This window comes from Rhinatrema bivittatum, chromosome 1, assembly GCF_901001135.1.
Source record: "Rhinatrema bivittatum chromosome 1, aRhiBiv1.1, whole genome shotgun sequence".
Classification (NCBI taxonomy): Eukaryota; Metazoa; Chordata; class Amphibia; order Gymnophiona; family Rhinatrematidae; genus Rhinatrema; species Rhinatrema bivittatum.
In genome coordinates this window covers 346455098-346479220 of record NC_042615.1, presented here as the reverse complement: position 1 = coordinate 346479220, position 24123 = coordinate 346455098, and the positions used below count along the sequence as shown (strand labels likewise).

General features: G+C 42.6%; 1 protein-coding gene across 1 annotated transcript in view; it reads right to left on the bottom strand.

The window, feature by feature from the left end:
- The window catches only part of WDFY3 (WD repeat and FYVE domain containing 3), a 616621-nt gene that overhangs the window by 77135 nt on the left and 515363 nt on the right, over positions 1-24123 (bottom strand). Inside the window, 2 exon segments of the mRNA XM_029599364.1 lie at positions 1786-1892; positions 16305-16422. Coding sequence (XP_029455224.1) covers positions 1786-1892; positions 16305-16422 — 225 coding nt within the window.

Below are 24123 nucleotides of genomic sequence, written 5' to 3'. Positions count from 1 at the left end.
CTCATGCTCACGTATATGGACTGTGAGGAAAAAGCTGCAAACTACACCCATATGTATCCATGCAAGCATGAGAAACAAGAGGACAGAAAAGGGGCGGGGCATGCGTGTTCTAGGGCGGAGGCAACACTTATGTGTGTAACTCCATATTTTAAAACCAAAAACCACAGCGCACATAAACGAGATATCCTCGTAACTTTACTGCTGCTCCTATGAGGAGCAAGACTGAGGATCTCTAGTTTTAGGGCTTATAGGACAGGGTGAGGAATCAGGGTCAATTGGGCGGCATGCAGGATGAAAAAACAGATGTTAACTGGATAAACTGGTGGACTAATTAGAGAACTGGGAAATTGGCTCATGGAAGCATGTTTTAAAATCCGCAGACAAAAACGTGTAGAACCCAACAAAGTACTAGCTGTGCTCAAGTAATCTCTTAAATTTTGGAGTATACTAACATGCGGCTGGTGTATTTTAAAACGCAGGTATGCAGGTACGCAAGTATGCCCACGTTATAAAATTCCAGCATATCTTCACTTGCAACCCGATATGCGCATGTTTTAAAATTACCATCAAAGGAAGCACAAATAAAAGTCGCAAGTATGATGGGGGAAGGAAGCAGGAAATAAGTGCTCTGTCAGTCCCCTCTGTAATACAGAGTGACCTGTGAAACTGCTTTAGCTTTCTCTCTTCCTGTTCTATAGAACTGATATTTTTTTTTCCTCTTTTTCAAAAATAAATTAAGGCTCTTCCAGAAATTACTTCCATTTGCTTTAGTCCCTGAGCATCTATTCTGGATTTGCAAGCGGACAAACAGCCTATGTCTCTGTCTGTGAAACAAGAAAGAGAGACATAAGAACATAAGAAAATGCCATACTGGGTCAGACCAAGGGTCCATCAAGCCCAGCATCCTGTTTCCAACAGTGGCCAATCCAGGCCATAAGAACCTGGCAATTACCCAAAAACTAAGTCTATTCCATGCTACCATTGCTAATGTCAGTGGCTATTCTCTAAATGAACTTAATAGCAGGTAATGGACTTCTCCTTCAAGAACTTATCCAGATACAGTTATTTATCTTTTCTATTTTGTGTACACCAGCCAAAATTGTGCTTCCAACAAAAACAATCAATTTCTATCTCTCAGCATCAGTATTAGTGAAGACTGGGCCTTTACTGTAGCCCGTGTGTATCTCTGTCTGCATTCCTCCAGGCTGAGTCTGGACAGGCCTCAGTCACGGAGGGCCTGGCTGGCTCTTGAAGCATTCTTTGCCTCCCCAACCCCGTTGCCATGACCCAGGCCCGCAGGTGATCAATGGGCAGTGCTGCACAATCGAGTTATGAAAGCAGTCTGAAATCACGCAATCAATGCAAATCGAATGCAGCACGGGAGCCAGAACAGACTCTGAAGGGTTGATCGTCACTACGATACTGATCCACAGTGGGGAAGGGCGAAGGTCAGTTCTGAAATGAAGGTCACTCAAACGTGATTGTTCCCAGGAGGACCCAGTGCTGTTAGGCTGAAATCCAGGAGTCGGAGAAGCAGCAAGATCACCATCAGGGAGCGTCGAAATTGTGTTTCATCCCTTGCAGAGCCCAATTTGAAACAGAAGGAAAGCGGCATGGTGGTTCTAATCCTCCACAAGGCACATACAATTTTCAGGGGGAAAGACTTAAGGAGAGTGTTGTCATGAGATTACACTAACCTGCGGTCCACACTAGCGAGAAGAAGGTAACAGAATTATACCAGGATGGGAGCAAACCAAGCAAATGGAAGCATTAGGCAGCTCTTACCTGTAACCTTAAGAAAATCTGTGTGAAAGGCTCCATGCGGACGAGGTAAGAGGCCACTATCATGGCAGATGAGTAATGGGTTCCGTAATGATAGGCCGGAGTCTCCCCTGAAAAAGAAGAGTAAGGTGATTAGAAACATAGGAAAAAAAAAAAACCTGCTCCTAAATTTAGGCTCCTAAGTTTGGCCCCTATATTTAAAATTAGGAGCTTATGTTTTCAGCTGAAAATTCACCTATATTTAGGGGCCTAAAAGTTAGGTCCTTAAATTTGGATCTACTATTCATTTTGCTAGATTTAGGACCCTGAGTGAAGGTGCTGAAAATAAGTGCTAAGCTCCGAAGATTTTCAGAGCTTAGTGAAACAAGGAGCCTAAATTTAGTAACTCAGCCCTAGTAAATTTTCCAAGTGGCCAAATTAGGGGCCTAAATCCAAAAGAGGCGCCTAAACTCTTTCAAAATGAGCCTCAAAGCATTTACCATATTAGATAACAAAACTCTCATGAAACAAACAATGACGTGAGATGGGCTGAACAAACAAGGAACATGGCAGTGGGCTTACTGCATTAATTAAATAAAAATGAGCAGCGAGCTGCCAACATTGGCACTTGCCCTTTCACAGAACTGACATGTAGCCATGAACAAAGGAAAACCCTTGGCTTCGTTAATAGTTTTCCCCAAAAGACTACACTGTGAATCATTTATTTCAGGGAATTCACTATACAGTACATATTTTAAAGACATCGTGGCTTCTAGCAATGCGTATCTAAAACACAGAAGTCAACATAGCAGAGCTACGCTGAGAGGACTACAGCAATGAACTTGAACTTATCCAGTCATATTTATCTTACTTTATAGGCTGCCATAGTGAATTATTTTGTTAACATAGAAAGAGAGGTGAAAATGTGAGGTAAAGTGCTATTTCCTGTCTGTTTAATACATCAGGGGCAGCATTCGCAATAAGGAGAAATTTTCTTACCTGTTAATTTTCTTTCCATAAATCCTGCTACACCAGGCCAGTGAGTCCTTACAGGCAGGTTATGTCCCCCTACCAGCATATGGAGGCAGAGTACAAAGACTTTTTCCATGACAGGATCACCACTATGTATAGGTGATGCAGCACAGAGAAGTATACCCGACAAAGCATTGAGAACAAACTAGTAGGGAGATTTATGAAACTACAATATTTTACCACAGGAAGGACGAAATATCATGGGTTGCGCAATATTTCACCCTCACTGTGAAAATATCATGGCAGTATTAGTGTGTTTTTTTTATTGCAGAAAAATTCCACATGAAAAAAGTGTGACAGGGCCCAGAAAAAATGCACAATGGTAGCCTACTTCACATGGGGCCACTATCATTTTAAAGGACTCTGAGACCTATAAATTCCCCCCTCCTCCTGAAGCAAGGCTCCAAAATCCCCCGGAGGTCTTACAAGACCCCGCCCAACCCCCCCACCACCTGTCGAGGCAGCCCATAAATAAAAAATAAAAAAATACAAACTTTAGAGTCGAGTGGCAATACCCAATCCCCTTTGTTCATATTTGAGCTCCATCCCACATCTACTCCCTTGTTGGACCCCCCTTCCCCCAATGTACACCATAATCCGTGGTGCCCCCTCCCCTCCCCCTTAGTAGGAAATATATCCTTGTGGTCTAGGTCAGACCATGGATCCCCCCTAACCCTCCAGACTTCCCTCTTACCTAAAGAAAGATTCCCTGGTGTCTAGGTGCAAAGGCCAGTCAGTGCTATTTTGGAAAATGGTGTTGACTGGGCTCGGAACTAGGGGAAGCTCCGGGCCACCCCTAGACACTAAGAATTCTTTCTTTAGATAAGGGGGTGGGGATCCAGCGGATGGGAAGGAGCACAAAGTTTGAGGGCATAATCCAGATTGATCACATCCAACATCCACTGATCTGAAGTTATTCGGGTTCACTCCTGGTAAAATTATTGTAACTGATCACTCACCCAAGATTTATTGAGAAGACCGAACGGCTTCTAAGGAGGGCACTGAATCTGACCTCAGCTTTCTGAAAATGTGAAAGAACCGACCTTTTCCCTTTGAACCCTGTTAACCTCAAAAGGTATAAGGAGAGGGCTGCCTTCCCGGCCCATAGCACCTAGATTCTCAAAGCTGGCCTTGATCACGATTAGAGTAGAAGAAAGATTGCAATTTATCTTCCAGAAGCCTGTGGGGCTTAGGCTCTCTCAAAACTAGCTGGTCCAGATCCTCCCCAAAAGGGAGCTTGCCCTTAAAGGGGAGCTTGCCCAAGTAAGACTACGACCAGGAGTCTGCAGACCAGTTGCGAAGCCAAAGAAGTCTCTTGGCTTCTTCCAAAGATGTTACTGATCTGGAAGATACCTGAAGAAGATCATTTAGGGTGTCAGTCAAAAAGACCATAACAGATTCCATTTTAGCTGCGTCTTCACTCCCCAGGAGCTGCTGAATCCAGTGCAAGTGTGCCCCGACCACAAAACCACTACAAATCAAAAATTGGACCAGCAGAGCTATGAAAGTGAACTGATGTTTCAGTGGGAATTCAAACCTCTGATCCTGGGAAGAGAAGTGCAGCCCTTGATTGGATTGTAGTCCATCTAGTGACCACTGTGACCAAGGCATCAAATCAAGGAATCTGAAACAATTATTTGATCACCTCTGGAGACAAAATATATAACCTTTGAGACCACTTTCAGGGGCCTTCCATTCAGTTAGCACCATCTTGTCAACCTTATAGTAGAATATAAAAGCTCTGGACGACATGTGGACTCTCTTGATGATAGGGTCCCAAATCGGCATCTCCTCAACAACCAGATCTGTTATCCAGAGACAGAAAACTATTTCATCTCTCAGAATCACAATTTCATCCATACGAAATAAGCCAATTACCATGGCCTCCTCCCTATCAGAGAAGGTTTACCTTCCTTCAGTGAAGCACAACTAAGTCCACCTGATCCTCAGGGTCCCCAGGGAGATTCTCTGCAACTGCAGAAAGAGGGTCAATAGTCTCCTTAGGCCTCTTAAGAGGAACTGGTGCCCCAACTGAAGAGTAGAAATGCCAGGAGGAGACTGGTGCTTATCATCAGGCCCCTATATAGCACAGAAGGCCTGATTAGTAAAATGGAAAAATTCAGACAAATTCACCAGTCTGAGACAAAGCATCACAATTCTGTTTCTCTAATAAAGCCAAAACTGGGGGATCCCCAAAGTCTCCCTCTGAAGCTAACTAGATCTGCTGAGGGGTTGAAATTTCCGTAGGAACTTGGCTCAAAATGGCAGACGCTCCTACCACAAATGGCATTTTAGAGGTTTCCCTTGAAACCTACTCAGATAGCAAATCAGCCAAAGAGGCCTTCCCGACTGGTGGGGGAGGGATGATGGAGCTACCAGAGGCTTGCGAGCACTCCCCCACTACCTCCCATGCATGGATGCATGATCCACAAAGCAGCCCTGAAGAAGAAGCCAAGCAGCTGGAACCGCATGCTGCACAACAGTGGCTGCACTCCAGTTTCTCCATTCTGGTCCTGAAAGCTTCCAACGCTGTTGTGAAACGCTGAGTTGACAAGAGGCACCCCCCTGCACAGCACACTTACCCCATGGGCAGGGAAGCTGTGGACAGGTCTGCCTAAAGAATGTCTTCATAAATGCCCCTACAGTTAAAGCTCCAAGTCACTGCCTAATTTCTCAGGTTTTTTGTTGTTTTTTTTACTTCAGCTAAAAGTGACAGGCTGGTAGAAAAACAGGGGTGGGAGGAGAATGGGGGGATTGAAGACTTCTCTCCAGAGCAAAGCACAGCACAGCTAAATGGAATAGGCTGATTTCAAAATCCCTTTTTTTTTTTTTTTTTTTGAGAGAAATCCTCTGCCCATGTTCTACCTAGCCCCCTCTGGGACTGGTAAACTCAGCACTGGGTTCGTTTTCCTGAAAGAACTAGGGGTCTGGCCCTAGGCTGCATCAGAAAGGCTGGAATTCTGCTGCACCACCAGTGAGTCCTACCATCTGCTGGAGGCAGAGTGTACTGGAGTTTCTGGGTGCTGCACCACCTGTACATGGTGGCGATGATGTCACAGAGAAAGCCTTTGTGCTCTGCTTCCATCTGCAGATAGGCGGACATAACCCACTTGCATGGACTCACTGGACTGGTGTAGCAAGATGACATGGAATAGAATTTTTTTTTCCTCCATAGAGATACATTAACAAAAATCAGAACTTTTAGGGGAGGGTTCCCTTCCTGTAGTCTGGAATGGTCTTGAATCCTGATCCAGTCTGCAGCAGCGACATCATTTCTTTGGGGGCCAGCAGAAGTGATGTCACTTCCCATTTGTTTTCTGCTGCAGTTAAAGTATTGTGATGTTGCAATGTTGGTCCACTTGGATATGTGGATATAACCAAAGGTGCAGGTGATACCTTTCCACTGGACCAACGTGAATAGGTTTGTAACTTGGACAAACTTAACAGTTAAACAGGACTGTTACTCTTCTTCTCCCTAATGCTGAGCTGATGGATCTTTGTATTAAAAATATATAGCATTGAATTTAAAGTTTTAATATCTCAGCTGACAACTAAGAAGCTCTTAAGTGACTGATAGCTAATACAGCAATATCATCTAGTAGCAAAAACATAATGTCATAGCAGAAGCAAGCAGAATCTGAACTCCATTACTCTGGAAAAAGCAGTTTACAAATTGTGAGATACAGTTTTGACAGAGCACATTTCCCGTACATTGCCATCACTGCAATGATACTGCAATGATATGCTCAAACAACCCCCATTCTCGATAAGCTTCAAACCTTTTTATTAACCTTTTAGCATCTCAATTTGGACTCACCCTGTGGCTCAGGCTGAGGCACTGCATGCTGAACCACAGGAAACTCAGGTTCAAGTCTCTTGTACATTGGATCCAACTGGGATCGGGTGTATTGCAAGCGACAACTCAATCCCTGGGGAGGGAGGGAGGGAGGATTGAGCACCCACAACTGTGGAAACCCTTGCTAGCATGGAAGGCTCATCCTATCGGAAATTTACCAGCCATTCTTTGAGATCTGGCGAGGGTTCCTCCTGCAGGTGGCAAAGTGTGTTGCTAAAGTTTGCACAGAGATTTCCAAATGAAATCTCCATGTGTTCTCTCACTCCCTCAACCTGTTTTGTTTTTACTAACAATCTGTTTATTTATTAATTTAAAATACTTGTAGACCACTTGATCCGAAATTTTTTTCATAAGTGGTTAATAATGATACATACACATTATAAATCACAGACAAACAAGTACATAAAACACCAGATTATTGTTATAAACTAATAATCATACATTTACAGTCATAAATGCTTCAGAGACTAAATGAGTTTTCAGGTGCTTCCACAAGACAGGACTTATAATGGACAATGCACAAGCTCGTGCTGCAGCAAATCTAGGGCCTCATTTTCCACGCCGCTTGCACGTGATAAGGGACCTTTCGCACGCGAAAGGTCCCTTATCGCGTGCGATACCAGGATGGGGGTGGAGTCGGGGCGGAGTCAGCCCCGGAAGAGGAGGAGTCAGGGCGTCACCGGGGCCGACTCTGTGTCGACGCCGTGGACAGCGAAAAGGTAAGTGCCTTTACGCGGCCTATTTCGCTCCCAATAACTACACCTCCTATGGTGGCGCTATTGGGTGCGAAACCGGCAGCGATCGCACCGCGACGGTGCGATCGCTGCCGGCTAGCGCAGGCCCTCCCCCCGTTTCGGCCCCCTGCCCCTCATCTTCTAAAGTATCGCAGGCCTGCGATACTTTAGAAAATGAGGCCCCTAGTTTGCTTAAAGGATAGAACTAACAACTAACAAATTTGATGACCGAAGTTGATGGGAGGGTTGATATAGATAATACATTTGTTAAATAAGATGGACCTTCTCCTTTAAATGCTTTGAAAACTAAGACCAATATGTTAAATTTAATACATTGAGCTACTGGCAACCAATGAAACTTAATTAACATTGGTGTGACATAATCTCACAGTTTCCCATTTGTCACCAAACATGCCACTGCATTTTGTAACAAATGAATGGCCTTAAGTTCACATTGCGGAATCCCAACTAATAAAGAATTGCCACAGACAATGATATTCAAAAGAAATTGACAGGAAATCATTTTGAGGCAACAGATATCACAAATCTTTCAGAATCGCAACTTATAAAAGCCAAATGTGAGTAATACAAAACATGGAAGAATTAATCTGAAAGCCTAAATTACATACTGATTCCACAAATTGAATATGAGAACCATCAATTAATAAAACTTTCCAACAATCAGAAATAGGATGATAAGAAACCCATATAGCTTCAGTTTTCTGAACATTAAGCACTACATGATTAGTACACATCCAGGTTTTGATATGATTAAGAGATGAATCAGTTTGAGATAATGTGAGATTAATATCTGACTGAAAAGGACAAATAACTGGATATCGTCTACATACATCTTTAAAAAAGTGGATGAATTGTTAGAACACTTGAGTGTTTTTTCTGCTACTTTAGCAAGAGTAGGTAAATTTGAAACAGGCCTATAGTGGGAATACTTTCCATCAGATGGTGATCCTAACTTCGGAATGGGGCATACTATAGCCTTTTTAAAGGCCACAGGAAAAACATTCAATCGCTCTTTAGCGGAAGGTATGTCAATCAAAATACCCTACATATGAGTTTTCCCTATATGCAACACCCCTTTCAAGCAAGGATCAAGACAAAATGAAGACTGCCATAAAGATTGTAGTACCTTTTCTACCTCCACTGAAGATACAGCTTGAAATCTATCCCAAATTACAGGAATATCAGCAGTATCCACTATAACTTTGGAAGTTTCATAACCCTCAATCACGGTTAATAATGAGGCAACCTTCTTAGTACAGTAATCTGCATATAACTGACTCTCTGGAAAATGAGGTTGTTTAGTTAATGAGCTAATTAAGGCCTAGATTTATGAAAATGCTATAAATATAGCAGAAATAGCACCCACAATAAAGGGGGCATGGTTAGGCTAATTTTCCTGCTCCCGCATCACATCGGTAATTTCCGCAAGGTGCGATACATTTCATTTCATGCGCTATTTTTCATTTCATGTGCTGATCAACGCACTGCACAGTGTGTTACTGGAAAAAGGTTTTTATTGTACATGCCGTTCGGGCAGTAGAGAACAATATGTTACTCTCTATTTATACCACTGTAAGGGGGGGGGCACTTTTAACTCGGAGTGGGCTTGGGGGGGGGGCAGTTTTACATATACAGTAGGAGGTACAAACAGCAAAGTTGACATCACTGAAGATTTTATGCTGTTTGAATCGATGAAAGGTACGAGAGGAGTTGATTTATACAATGCACTCTTTACATAGCTTCAAACAATTGGTCCAAAATGTGACCAGCTTTATGCGTAAATGACAAAATCATTGGTTTAACATGTCACATTTGCAACAACTGCTGAAATTCCATAAATAAAATTTTAGAAAAATAATCTTTATGGAAATTAAAATCCCCTACTATTAAAACCTTATCAGATTTTAAAGTCAACGACAATAATTTCCCAAATATATCAAACCTGGATCACAAAGACCAGGGGATTGATATAATAAAGCCAAAAACAATCATTAATCTGCACAATAAGAGGATAACTTTCAAAACTATTATGTGTGCCCATATTCGCATATATATGGGTGCACAATAATTTACTAAAGTATTTTATAACCTGCGTGCACATGATATGCGCAGGTTATAAAATAAGAGTACATACATGTGTTTACATATTCACATATGTATAAACCACAAGCCGCACCAGTTCGGACATGTCTGGAAAAGTAGTTGAAGTTATCCAGATAAATTCCAATATATGTGACTAAGCAGGGGCTACTCCTCCAACTCAATATATGTGACTAAGCAGTGGCAATTAGCTGGAGAAGTCCGCAAGGAGTTATTTGTCCGTCTATCACTTTTCTGACTTATCTGAGGTATGTAAGATAGCAGGATAAGTCTAAAATAAGCTCTATATATCCGGAGAAGTTCAAATTTGACCATCTAAGTAATGGCAAAGTCGCTACTTAGCAGGACAAATCGGAATTTAGCCGAATAAGTGTGCAAAAATGCTATACACCTGCATATTTGTTCTTCGAATTTTAAAAGGGATATGGGAATACATTTTACATGCGTTATTTAGTCACATTTACTCCTATAAGTTGGCTTTTACATGTGCAAATCGGGGGAATTTATAACCTATGCACTACAATGAACTAACCATTTTCACCAATTAGTCTACTAGTTCACCCAGTCCATCTACAGCTCATGAAGATCATTCTGAATTTTCAGCCTGAAATCCTTCCATTTCACTCAGAACCCCTACCCTGTCATATTTTCTCTTTTAAGATGTTTATGATCACTTACTCCTGATATTGAGCTGGAGTAAATATATGCAAGTTAAAGACTTAGGCATATTACTTTGGCAGGTTGTAAAATAGCAAATTATAAATGCTGGCCCCTCCCAGGAATGCACCTGGCCTGCTCCTTTTTACATATGCAAATTTATGTTATGGTTTTTAACCATAACATACCATATACTCACATATATGCCATTTTATGAGCACATAAGAACATAAGAAATTGGCATGCTGGGTCAGACCAAGGGTCCATCAAGCCCAGCATCCTGTTTCCAACAATGGCCATACCAGGCCACAAGAACCTGGCAAGTACCCAAAAACTAAGTATAACCCATGCTACTGATGCTAGTTTTAGCAGTGGCTAATTTTTAAGTCAACTTGATTAATAGCAGGTAATAGACTTCTCCTTCAAGAACTTATCCAAACCTTTTTTAAACTCCAGAGTTTAATTGTGCGTTGAGTGAAAAAGAATTTTGTCTTATTAGTTTTAAATGTGCTACATGCTAACTTCATGGAATGCCTCGTAATCCTTATATTATCTGAAAGAGTAAATAACCGATTCACATTTACCTGTTCTAGACCTCTCATGATTTTAAAGACCTCTATCATATCCCCCCCCCTCAGCCGTCTCTTCTCCAAGCTGAACAGCCCTAACCTCTTTAGCCCTTCCTCATAGGGGAGCTGTTCCATCCCCTTTTATCATTTGGTTGCCCTTCTCTGTACCTTCTCCATTGCAACATATCTTTTTTGAGGTACGGCGACCAGAATTGTACATAGTATTCAAGGTGCGGTCTTACCATGGAGCAATACAGAGGCATTATGACATTTTCCGTTTTATTCACCATTCCCTTCCTAATAATCCCTAACATTCTGTTTGCTTTTTTGACTGCCGCAGCACACTGAGCCGATGATTTCAATGTATTATTCATTATGACGCCTAGAGTTCTTTCCTGGTTGGTAGCTCCTAATATGGAACCTAACATCGTGTAACTACGGTATGGGTTATTTTTCCCTATATGCATCACCTTGCACTTATCCACATTAAATTGCATCTGCCATTTAGATGCTCAATTTTCCAGTCTCACAAGGTCCTCCTGCAATTTATCACAATCTGCTTGTGATCTGAATAATTTGGATCATCTGCAAATTTGATTACCTCACTTGTCTTATTCCTTTCCAGATCATTTATATATATATTGAAAAGCACCGGTCCAAGTACAGATCTATGAGGCACTCCACTGTTTACCCTTTTCCACTGAGAAAACTGTCAATTTAATCCAACTCTGTGTCCTGTCTTTTAACTAGTTTGTAATCCACGAAAGGACATCGCCACCTATCCCATGCCTTTTTACTTTTCCTAGAAGCCTCTCATGAGGAACTTTGTGAAATGCTTTCTGAAAATCCAAATACACTACATCTACCGGTTCACCTTTTTCTACATGTTTATTAATCCCTTCAAAAAAGTGAAGCAGATTTCTGAGGCAAGACTTGCCTTGGGTAAAGCCATGCTGACTTTCTCCCATTAAACCATGTCTTTCTATATGTTCTGTGATTTTGATCTTTAGAACACTTTCCACTATTTTTCCTGGCATTGAAGTCAGGCTAACTGGTCTGTAGTTTCCTGGATCGCCTCTGGAGCCCTTTTTAAATATTGGGGTTACATTAGCCACCCTCCAGTCTTCAGGTACAATGGATGATTTTAATGATAGATTACAAATTTTAACTAACAGATCTTAAATTTCATTTTTTAGTTCCTTCAGAACCCTGGGGTGTATACTATCCAGTCCAGGTGATTTACTACTCTTCAGTTTGTCAATCAGGACTACCACATCTTCTAGGTTCACTGTGATTTGGTTCGGTTCATCTGAATCAATACTCATGAAAACCTTCTCCAGTACGGGTACCTCCCCAACATCCTCTTCAGTAAACATCAAAGCAAAGAAATTGTTTAATCTTTCCGCGATGGTCTTATCTTCTTTAAGTGCCCCTTTGACCCCTCGATCATCTAACGGTCCAATTAACTCCCTCGCAGGCTTTCTGCTTCGGATATATTTTTTTAAGTTTTTACTGTGAGTTTTTGCCTCTTCGGCCAACTTCTTTTCAAATTCTCTCTTAGCCTGCCTTATCAATGTCTTACATTTAACTTGCCAACACTTATGCTTTATTGAATTTTCTTCTGTTGGATCCTTCTTCCAATTTTTGAATAAAGATCTTTCGGCTAAAATAGCCTCTTTCACCTCACCTTTAACCATGCTGGTAATTGTTTTGCCTTCCTTCCACCTTTCTTAATGTGTGGAATACATCTGGACTGTGCTTCTAGGATGGTTTTTGGTTTTTTTTTTAACAATATCCATGCTTCTTGCACACTTTTTACTTTTGTAGCTGCTTCTTTTAGTTTTTTTCTATTTTTCTCATTTTATCAAAGTTTCCCTTTTGAAAGTTTAGCACTAGAGCCGTGGATTTACTTACTGTCCCCCTTCCAGTCATTAATTCAAATTTGATCATATTATGATCACTATTGCCAAGTGGCCCCACCACCGTTACCTCTCTCACAAAATCCTGTGCTCCAGTGAGAATAAGCTCTAAAATTACTCCCTCTCTCATCAATTCCTGAACCAATTGCTCCATAAAACTGTCATTTATTCCATTCAGGAGCTTTATCTCTCTAGCATGTCCTGATGTTACATTTACCCAGTCAATATTGGGGTAACTGAAATCTAACTGAAATCTTACTGAAATCTAACTGAAAAAAACAAAAAATCTTACTGAAATCAACCAAAAAATTAAATGATATGGAGATAAGTGTTTAGCAATAAAAAAAATATGGACATGGACCTATGATTAATTATGACCCGCAGAGGCTATACATGATAACAAATGAGTCAGTAAGCCCACGGGTGTTATGATGGTCCTTTAAAGTACCAAACATGATTCTGATATTGCACATACAAAGTAAAGAGTGAGTTTCATAACGTTTTCCATTAGGTAACTGAAATCTCCCATTATTACTACACTATCAGTTTGGTTAGCTTCCCTAATTTCGCTTACCACATGCTATTTTTTACTCACAAATCTTTTGTTAATTCACCTCAATCATTAAATTGCACAATAAGATTATCACAACTCTCAACTCTATCTGAAAATTGTAGTTTAAGTAAAATCACGTCTCTATAAATGATTATGACTCCGCCATCACACCATTCTGGCTTGATAGAATTGTAAATATCCTGGTGGACAGAGAGAGGTCCATATTCAGTCACCGTGCTTGCTTTGTTATTTCGCTGATTATAATTAACTGGTTAACTAGTGCTGTATATTCAGTAGCACAGTTGTGCCACTGAATATACCTGGCTAACTTTAGGAAGGTCTTTTGTTCCAACCAGAATTGACTGGATAAATCAGCTGACTAACTCTGAATATCGAGCTAGCCAGTTAATTTATCTGGCCAACTCAACTCCTCCCTGATCCAACCATTCTCTTCCCCTGTTTTAGCCGGCAAACCACTTACCTGGCTAAGTGGTGCCCGCTTACTATAGCCCAGGGGTCGGGAACCCATGGCTCGCGAGCCAGATATGGCTCTTTTGAGGGCTGCATCTGGCTCGCAGACAGTCGCCACACTTTCCCGCTGACCCAGCTGCTCCCCGGTCCTCCTCCGCCCGGGCTTAAAATGCTGTCAGCCCGGGCGGAACGCGGCAGGACAGCTGGAGTCAGCGGCGCTGGAGTCAGCGGCTCCGGCGTGCTCTCTTCTCCCCCCCCCCGCGGCCCGGAAGAGGAAGTGGAGTGTATCGGGTGCCTGCGCGGCAAGAAGAGGCCACGCTAGTGATGCTCGCTCATTCACTCTCTCTCCCCCACCCCCACCCCGGGAACTCACGGCAGCAGCAGCCTCCTCCCAACGCTAACCTCCTTCATTTTCAGCCCTCGCGGAGGCGGAGTCCCATCGGCTGCGGTTGAACCTCTTCATTTTCCTCCGAGCCGCGCTGCAGTCTTCTTTTCTTCGGGCCGATGCCGAGCGCACTAGCGTGGCCTCTTCTTGCCGCGCAGGCACCCGATACTCTCCACTTCCTCTTCCGGGCCGCGGGGGGGGGGCCTTCTGTGTGTGTGTGTGTGTGTGTTTGTGTGTGTGTGTGTGTGTGTATGAGAGATTGCATGTATGTGAATGATTGAGAGCCTGTACATGTGAAAGAGAGTATGTCTGTGATTGAGAGCCTGCCTGTGAGAGAGAGAGCATGAATGTAAGTTTACCATTGGGAACCTGTATGTGTAAGTTTGTGATTGAAAACCTGTTTGTGTGAATGAGTATGTGTGTATGATTGAGATCCTTTGTGTGTGAGAGAAATCATGTGTATGTATGATTAAAAGCCTGTGTGTATAAGTAAGAGAGAGATCATGTGTGCCTGTGTGTGATTGAGAGCTGGTTTAGGTGATGTAGCATGTGAGTATGTGATTGAGAGCCTGTGTTTAAATGAGAGAGAGAGACCATGTGTGTCTGTGTGTGATTGAGAGCTGATTTAGGTGAGGGAGCATGTGAGTATGTGATTGAGAGCCTGTGTGTAAATGAGAGAAAGAGAGGCCATGTTTGTAAGCATGTGAATGAGAGTCTGTGTGTGAGAGAAAAAGACAGCATGTATTTATGTGATTGAAAGCCTGTGTGTGTGTGTAAGCGTGAAAAGATAGACAGCATGTGTGTAAATGTGTAATTAAGAGCCTATATAAGTGAGAGAGAAAAAACATGTGTATATGTGAGTACTGAGAGCATGTGTGTATAGGTGTGTCATTGAGAGCCAGTGTGAGAGAGAGCGCTGGTATGTGACTGAGAGAGGAGAAAGTTCCAAGCAAACCACCCTACCTCCTGCTAATTCAGAACAATCTCAGGACACCTGGATATCAAACGTTCCCAGGTATCCAGAGCAAAAAAATTTTTGTATCCTTATTATTTTTCATTACTGGGTCTTTGTGTCTGCTATTTTGAAATATTTTATTGGTATCTGGAAATGTTTTATATGAGTTTTTAATTATTGGATATTCCACTCATCAGCTGTTTCGAAATATGTTCTTTTTGTTAGTACAGTTTTACTGCTGATGATTTTATATTTGATTTGTTTTATAAGGATGGGTGATGTTTCTTTTTTCCTTTGTTACACTGCATACAGAGACTCTGGCTTGTTGCAGTTTCCAATTCAGTTTTTTCTGCATGCTTCTTGTTATGCGTTTTGGTCTCTTTATTCTATGTTAGGTGAGGGACAGCACGTGATTCAGGTGAGGGTTTCTGCTGGCGTGTAGTTTCTGTGTAGGACTCTATAGCAGCCTGACTTGGTCCGTTTTCCTAATAGGAGATGTATTGGTGTCTTAAGGCCTGGTGTAATATTTTCAGAGACTTATTGTACTTTAAAAGTGTGATCTTACATAAAATGCACACATTTACTTGTATTTAGTTTTAAACATATTGTATGGCTCTCATGGAATTACATTTTAAAATATGTGGCGTTTATGGCTCTCTCAGCCAAAAAGGTTCCTGACCCCTGCTATAGCCGGATATTCAGTGGTGCCATTTAACTGGCTAAGTGATGCTTAGCCGTCTTTGTGTCATTTTGAGTATCGGGCTCAGAGAATATAACAAACATCCGAGTATAAATGCCAAGATTCTGTTAACAGAAACGTATCCAGCTTACTATCCAAGATAGTGAATAAAATCATATCTATCTTATGTTTGACTGAGCAAACATTAAGATAAGCTACTGAAAAAAGGAAGTACACTTCTGAATAGTGCTCACTGCCTTAGACACTGGAAAAATTGTACAAGGGTTGATTAAAGATCTATTTTTGCTTCCCTAAGTGGGATGGCTCTTAGAGAAGTAAGAATAATGACCAAAACCCTGAAATAGAAGAAATATTAAAATACTCAGAAGTCATTATTAATAAAAGCATATTTAAATCAACAAGGAGGAAGCAATTTTCCAACCACATTTTGATGTGGTCAAATATGCAGTTCCTTCAGCACAGGCAATTATCACCCACATACAATGTGAAAATCTTAATTTTCTTTCCTTTTCAGAAAAGATTATGCGGACTGGATGGCCTGTAAATTGTACCATAAGTGTCGGAAGGAAAGGGACTTTTGCAGTCACTTACCATTGGGATCTTCCCAGTCTTTGTACCGCTTCTTATACTGAGCCAGCCTGTCATCAGTTTGTGCCCCCATGGGTTTGGCTAGGTTTCTAAATGTCTTGGGGTTAGTGAGATCTAGCTCCTAATGAAAAACAATGACAAGACAAAACAATAAAGTTCTTGAACTTGAAAGTGCACCAGGGGAGATAAGCATTATCAGGGATTAAAAGGAGCAAGAAGCTCCACCTCCAGGTTCTAGTGAGCCTTCTGCAGATTATAAGCTAGTAGAGAGAAAGCAATCGCCTAAATTTTTGCTGAAGTCTGGCATTTGCAACATGACACAGAGAAACACTTTTGTTCATTGTTTTCTAGCTTGGAAGATAACACATAAATTGCGTTTTTGATTCTATGCACGTCATTTTCCAATAAAAAACAACCAGACAAAAAGCAGGTGCGAAGGCGTGCAGGTACTCTGTATTTACTGCATCTTTCAAAGCCACTCGCATACGTTTGATTTGAGGCAAAGTGCAAAGTCCATGGCTGAAAAATACCAGTGGACTTTCTCTCAACATGGATATGCAGACGGTAACTTTAAAACAAGTGCGTGGGTGCTCATGCACGCGCAATTGGACGCGTGAGCGAACACACGCTGGAATTTGAAATCTCACGCGCAAGTACATGTGTATAATTTAAAATACGTCTACCAACAGTATGCGTATTTATTTATTTTTTTAACGTGAGCACGTGCATGTATGCGTGTAATTTGCGGCTATTAAAATATGAGTTGCTCATGCGCAGCCCAGATACTCGTGTATATGGGCCTTTTAGCATGAATAATGCTTTTAAAATTTGCCCTTAGAAAATTGCCCTCGTAAAACCACGAGTAGCCTAACAAGTTGCAGAGGCACCAGGAACCTTACAAACATTAAGCGGCTAACCATGTCTGAAAGAGTATTTATTTTTTTTGTCTTACAATAAAGACTCCATGGAACCAAAACAGTATTCTCAGAACCAGCACTTGGATCATAATTAAAATGAAGAACTGCACTTATGAAGCCAATGTTTCTCATCTTCTGCTTTGAGCAGAAGTGTCGGACGCTTCATAATTACAATCAAGTGTATCCGGGAATATTTCTTCATTTTTTTTTGCCAGGCAGTCTCCTGCTCAGTCAGAAACGGCCTCAATCGGGCTACAGCACCCTGAGCCTTCATTCACAACTACCTGGGGGAGGAAAGGGGGTTTCCCTTTTTTATATCTGCCCCAATTCTGCTAAGCTATCATAGCCACAGCCCTTAGTCAGGAGCCAGAAACCGCAGCTCCTTTCAGAACTCGGCTACTGTGGACCCTTTGTCTGGTCACTAGAGGTCACCATTGCACAATGACTGGGACTCCCTCCCCACCGAGAGGCTGTGAGTGCTGCCTCTAGAGCATCCCCAGCACTGGCCGGCCAGTGGAACACAAGACCTCACTAGGGAACGGAACCCAGGCCCTCCGCATGGCATTGTGACAGCTGCTGAGCCAGCCCAGGATATTAACAGAGGCCTATTAGCTTGTTCATTCAGACCTTTGAGCTTAATGTTTCTGTACAGCTGTGTCTTTTACTTTCACCTACTACTGAGGATGCAATTGTGTTACAACATGGATAAAGTACTTGAATATACATTTACTATTTAATTATCACTCTGCAGGACATGCATAACAACACAAAATTTGTACTGGGGTTGCATAATGCTAAAATGGAGGAAAATCTTCACATTTTATTATGCTTATAAACCCTAGATCCATGTGCGCTATAGCTTTTTAAAAATGACCTAGTGTGCAGTGCATGGAAAAGCTATTTTGCACATATTTTTACACACCACAGAGAGGCGTTCCGGGGACGGGAACATGATTTCTATGCATACTTTCCATTTTTCAAAGTATACATGTAAATGCATATACCTGCCACCAAGCAGCTGTAACTGTGTACATGCACGTCAGGCAGCCCCAAATTTTCAAACTAGATCTAAGTCCATTTTGGAAATTTGAGCTAAACCTGCAGGTAAAAAGTACCCACATGCATTTCCCAGAAGGCGTATCTTTCAACATTTCTGTGCCTCTGATTCTGGTTTTTTTTTTACCACCTGTCAGCTTTGTCCTCGGCTTGCATGCTAGAGGAGTTTAGTGCCTTCTCGTTTTTTCTTTTTCAAACTCTTCGTTTTTCCTTGTTCATTTCTCCTTTTTCCATCTGTCTTCCTTTGACTCCATGTTGCGCTCTCTCTTCCTCCCCCCTCCTGTGACTCTCTCCTTTTTCTTGCATCATGCCATTTACTCTTCCCTTTCCTGGGATCCACTACCTAGCAAAGTAGATGGGCTCAGGGCTTCCTAAGCAGCTCTTTCTAAGTCCGTTGAATTTTCAGGATGCTCACAATGAATATGCATGGAACTTATTTACATATACCTAATCCACAATATATATATCTTTTGCATTTTCATTGCAGATCACCTGAAAACCAGACCAGATAGGTGTATCAAGCACTGGATTGAGAATCAATGTTCTAAGTGCTGGCAGTGCCTGGAGAGCATTTTTATGAAAATAATACCAGGATTTAAGAAAAATATACTTGTCAGAACAAAGATCTGGATGTTTTCAAGTATTAGGGTACCAAAGTATCTGACATTGCTTGCAATTTTTGGAAGATGACAGATTACAGATGTAATTTCTACTAAGGCCAATGTTACCTATGTAGTCAGAGTTTGTGGATAATGTGCCACGTTAATGGTGTCACAATTAGACAGAAATTTGCAAGCACTAGAATAAAATGCAATAAATGGAATGAAAATTTGGATTTTTAACCTGCCTTTTCCAAGTAAGGCTCAAGACAGTTTACAGCAATGTCCCTTCCTCAAACATCTTACAAAAAATGGGTACCTGAGGCAATGGGAGATAAATTGACTTGCCCTAGGTCAAAAGGATCATCATTGGGGTAAAGGTATCTACTAATTTTCATTCCTGGAGTCCCATAGATCAGTCCAGATGCATGGATTTTTCTCCACTACTAGCAGATGGAGACACAGAAGAAAAGCTTTTACTATACATTAGACAGTGTGCCATCTGCAGTTGCTCAGTATTATCTGTACCTAAGCCAATATAGTAACTGTAAATTCAACCATTCTTCCCTATCAAAATGAGCAGGGGAAATGTAAGCCCCAACAGAAGAAATTACACATGGAACATTGAATATCAAACCAAGGTAACATCTGACCTACGTACATACAGAATAGAACGGTCTTACAGAATTTAGGGCAGGGCTTGGGACTGATCTGTGGGACTCTAGGAATGAAAATTAACAGGTAAGAACAAATTGTCCTTTCCTTATCATCCCCCAGATCAGTCCAGACGCATGGGATGTAGCCAAGCTCCCCTAAACTGGCGGGAACCTGAAAGACCTGCTCGCAACACACTCTCGCCAAACTCAGCTGTGTCCAGAGTCTGAACATCCATCCAATAACGCTTGGTAAAAGTGTACAATGAAAACCAGATTGCCACTCAACAAATCTACTGTGGTTATACCAGCTGACATTCAGCCCAGGACGCAGCCTGCACTTTAGTGAAATGAGTTTGAAGTCCCTCAGGACCTCTGATCCCTTTGCAAATATATGTCGAAGCGATAGCTTCCTTTATCCAATGGGAGATGGTTGCTTTTGATGCCTTCACCGCCTTGTTACGTCGTGCAAAGAGCATAAACAGATGATCCACTCATTGAAAACTGTTGGTAACCTTCAAATAGCATAACAGGACTCTGTACACAAATGTAACTCCTGGTCCTGCAGAGAAGATGATTCCAAACTCCCAAAAGAAGGCAATTCAACAGTCTGACTCAAATGAAAAGAGGAAGCATCCTTCCGCAAGAAGGATGAAACCATGTGCAGATATACTTCAACTTCCAAAAACTGAAAGAAAGTATTTCTACATGACAGCGCCTAAATCTCTGAAATCCTACGTGTGGAACAGAACACTACCAAAAAGACTGATTTCAAAGCAAGGTCCTTCAATGATGCTCTCCATAATGGTTCAAATGGCAGTTTACACAATGCCTTCAAGACTAAATTTAGGTTCCATGGGGGCACTATCTAACTGATGGGCACAAATATTTGACCCCATTTAGAAAATGCACAATGTCCAGGTGAGAAGTTAGTGAGGATCTGTGGATTTGCTTTCTGAAAGAGACCAGTGCTGCTATTTGAACTCGAAGATAATTCATGGCTAGTCCCTTTTGAAGTCTCCTCTGCAAAAAGGAGAGTATTTGTGGAATTGAGGCTTGAATTGGAACCACCTCCAGACACCAGGCCTTTAACACCCTCTACACCCATACATAAACTAAGCATGTGGAAGGTTTTCTCATCTGCAGCAAAGTGGTAATAACCTGTTCCAAGTAACCTCTCAATCTCAAATGCTTCCACCAAAAGCCAAACCGTGAGACAGAAAATGGGACCTTTCATAACCACATGGGCATGTGTGCGAACCTCAGTGGTCCGTCCACCACCAAGTTTACCAGATCTGCATACCATGGTCTTCAAGGTCATTCTGGGCTACCAAAACTACTTTCCCAAGTTGTGCCTCTATATGCTTGAGAACCCTGCCTATTAACAGCCAAGAGGGAAACACATGTAGTAGGACCTCCCGTGACCAGGACTAGGAAAGAGCATCTAGCACTTCTGCCCCTACTTTCTGTCCACAGCTGAAGAATCGCCAAGTTTTGGCATTTAGCTTTGATTCCATCAAGTCCAACTGTGGCACCCCCAACCCTGCATGAATGAGGGACACCTGACAATTACCATTCCCCAGAGTGCAGAGCATGCCTGCTGAGAAAATCCGCCTGCACATTTTCCACTCCAGCCCCATGGGATGCCAACAGAACCAGAATGTGCCGTTCCGCCCACTGGAACAGCTCTTGAGTTTCCAAGGTTACCACCTAGCTCCTGGTGCCTCCATGCCAACTGATGTAGGACACCGCCGTCTCATTGTCGGAAAGAATCCACACTACATGGCTGCAAATTAATATTAGAAACAGGAGCAAAACCTTCTGGATCACTCTGGTTTCCAGATGGTTGATGGACTAGGATGCTTCCTCCAATGACTACAGCTCCTGGGCCTTTCAAACTGGTGTCTGTCATTACAACCACCAAATTCTGAATTTCTAACCCGATGCCCCTCTCCAATTTGTCCCATGAGAGCCACCAGGACAGACCCGATCTGAACTCTCCAGGAAGGGACAGTGTAAACCGAAATTTTCTGACTGGGGGTTCCAGCAGGTCAGCAACGCCCTTTGCAATGTCACATATGTGCAAACACCGAAGGCATTTGGTCCAGCATAGATACCATGGAGCCAATCACCTGCAAATAGTTCCAAAACCTGGGACTCTTGAGGTGAAGCAACTGTCTCACCTGGTCCTGTAATTTGACCATCCTCTGAAATATGAGAAACATTCTGCCCTCTTTGGTCTCAAAACATGGTCCTAGGTATTCCAGTGACTGAACTGGAATCAGAAGACGTTTTACCATATTTACAACCCAACTCAAGGACTGCAACACCTGCAACATTTGCTCCGCCGACCATTGGCAAATCTCTTTCGAATTTACTGGAATCAGAATAAGGGTGAATCAGAATGCCTTTCTTGCAAAGGTTTGATGCTATGACCACTATCACCTTGATAAACATGTGCAGCGCCATGGTGTGGACAAAAGGAAGAGCTAGAAACTGATAATGTTTCCCTAAAACTGGGAAACTGAGAAACATTTGATGCTCTTCCTGAATGGGTATATGCAGATAAACCTCCGTAAGGTCCAGGGATGCCAAAAACTCCCCTTTTTGGAATGCAGCAATGACTGAGAACACTGTTTCCCTGCAAAACTGAAGCACCCATAAAGCCGCATTCAGCTTCTTGAGATCTAGAATGGGGACCACAAAATAGCCGGAATACCTCCCCTGCCCTTTTTCCTCCTTGGGCACAGGAACCACTGCTTCCAACTCCAAGAGGCTGTTTAGCATGGCTTGGATCACCTTCCACTTGGCCCTGGAGGCACGAGGAGACCATAAAGGCTTCACACAACGGATGTACAAAATCTTATCATGGCTAGATCCCAATGGTCTGACATTATCTTGGCCCACTCCTCAGACAACAGGGCCAGACCCCCTCCAATGCTTATGCTGAAAGAAATGGGCCAGCCGCATCTCATTACCTTCCTTTTGACTGTCTGGAGCAAGAGCCCACACCTTCCCGAGCTGGCTTTCTGGATACCCGAAAGGACTGCAACTTGCCTGCAAATGGATACTACACAGAGGTCCCTGCCCCAGATGATAGCGCCATGATTCCTGGTACTTCTGCCTACTGGGATAGGTTTTCTTGGCCCCTTTGGGCTCAACCTCGGGTAACTTGTGACCATCATTCCCTTTAAGCTATGCATGTGAGCGATTGCCCATCCACTTTGGAGTGCTGCTCACAGGTTTTACATGGTTGGCTCACATAAATGTTTCTTTGTGCTATATACAGAAATGCAACGCTAATACTGGTGCTCAAATATTGTTGTTTTAAAAAAAAATTGTTGCTCACACAAAAAACATTTGTAGACACCTAATCACTCCTTGGAGGAAGCATTGCTTGTACCCCTGGATTCCCCCAGATGCTTGACCAACTGCTCCAAACCCTCCCCAAAATAAGAGCTTGCCCTTGAATGGGAGGATGTCAAGTTGGGATTTGGACCAAACATCTACTGACCAGTTTTGAAGCCAGAGCAAATGCCTAGCTGAAACTGCTGACATCATATTTCTGACTATGTGCGTAGTCTATAGAGCATCCGCTATGAAAGCCAGGACAGACTCTTAATGCTCCACCTCTTTCAGCATCAATGAAGTTCCCTGTCTTTTCACCAGAATCTGCTTGAATCCATCATAGTCAGGCTTGTGCCATGAAACTACCACACACCTTCACATGAATTCCCAATGCTGAGACTTTAATCATCCTCTTCAAATGCAGCTCTATCTTTCGATCTTGCATGTCCTTCAGTGCCGTTCATCCTGCAACCGGTATGGTGGTCTTTTTTGTTACTGCTAATACCAAGGCATCTGCTTTAGGTAATATCAGCAGTTCCAAAGCCTCTTCTGGAAGCGGATACAACTTTACCATGGCCCATGACCTCTGGGATATTTCACTCCCTAAAGACCAGCTTCCTGTACAGGGAAAGTCTTTGTGGGGCCCCCTAAGCCCCTCCATAATGGGATCCTCATCCTCATGCTCCGACTTCTCCACAGAAACCTTTATCCCAAGCTCCTTTGGAACTTGCAAAATCATTGTATGCAACTCCTCCCTGCAAATCACTTTTGGGTCATCCCCTTCTGCCACCAGGATCTCCCCATCACTAAGGAGTCCTCCATCCACATCCTCATCTGTGGGAAGATCCAGTACTGAGTCATTCAGATCATCTTCGGAACTGTTGGATTCCTCATTCATATCCGGGTCTGCAATACGCCTCCATTTATTGTCTCAAATCTGATCCACATCCTCCTCCCGAGGGGCCACCTTCTGCATCTTAGGTGGTCCTGAAACCCCCTTAGTCAGTGACCTTTTTACTGTTGTCTCCTTCATAGCCAGAAAGGCCTTGTGCATAAGAAGCACAAATTTAGCAGAAAAGGCCTCTTCTGAACAAGATTTCCCCTCAGACTCCTTCCAGGCTGAATCCGGGGGCTTGGCTGCTTGGGAAAATAGTGGAGGAGAGGCGTCTCCCTCCCCCCTTCTGTTCTTGAGCCATGGGAAGTGAGGCCAAGATGGCCACCGTTCTCACCTTGCAGAGTTCCTCTGATC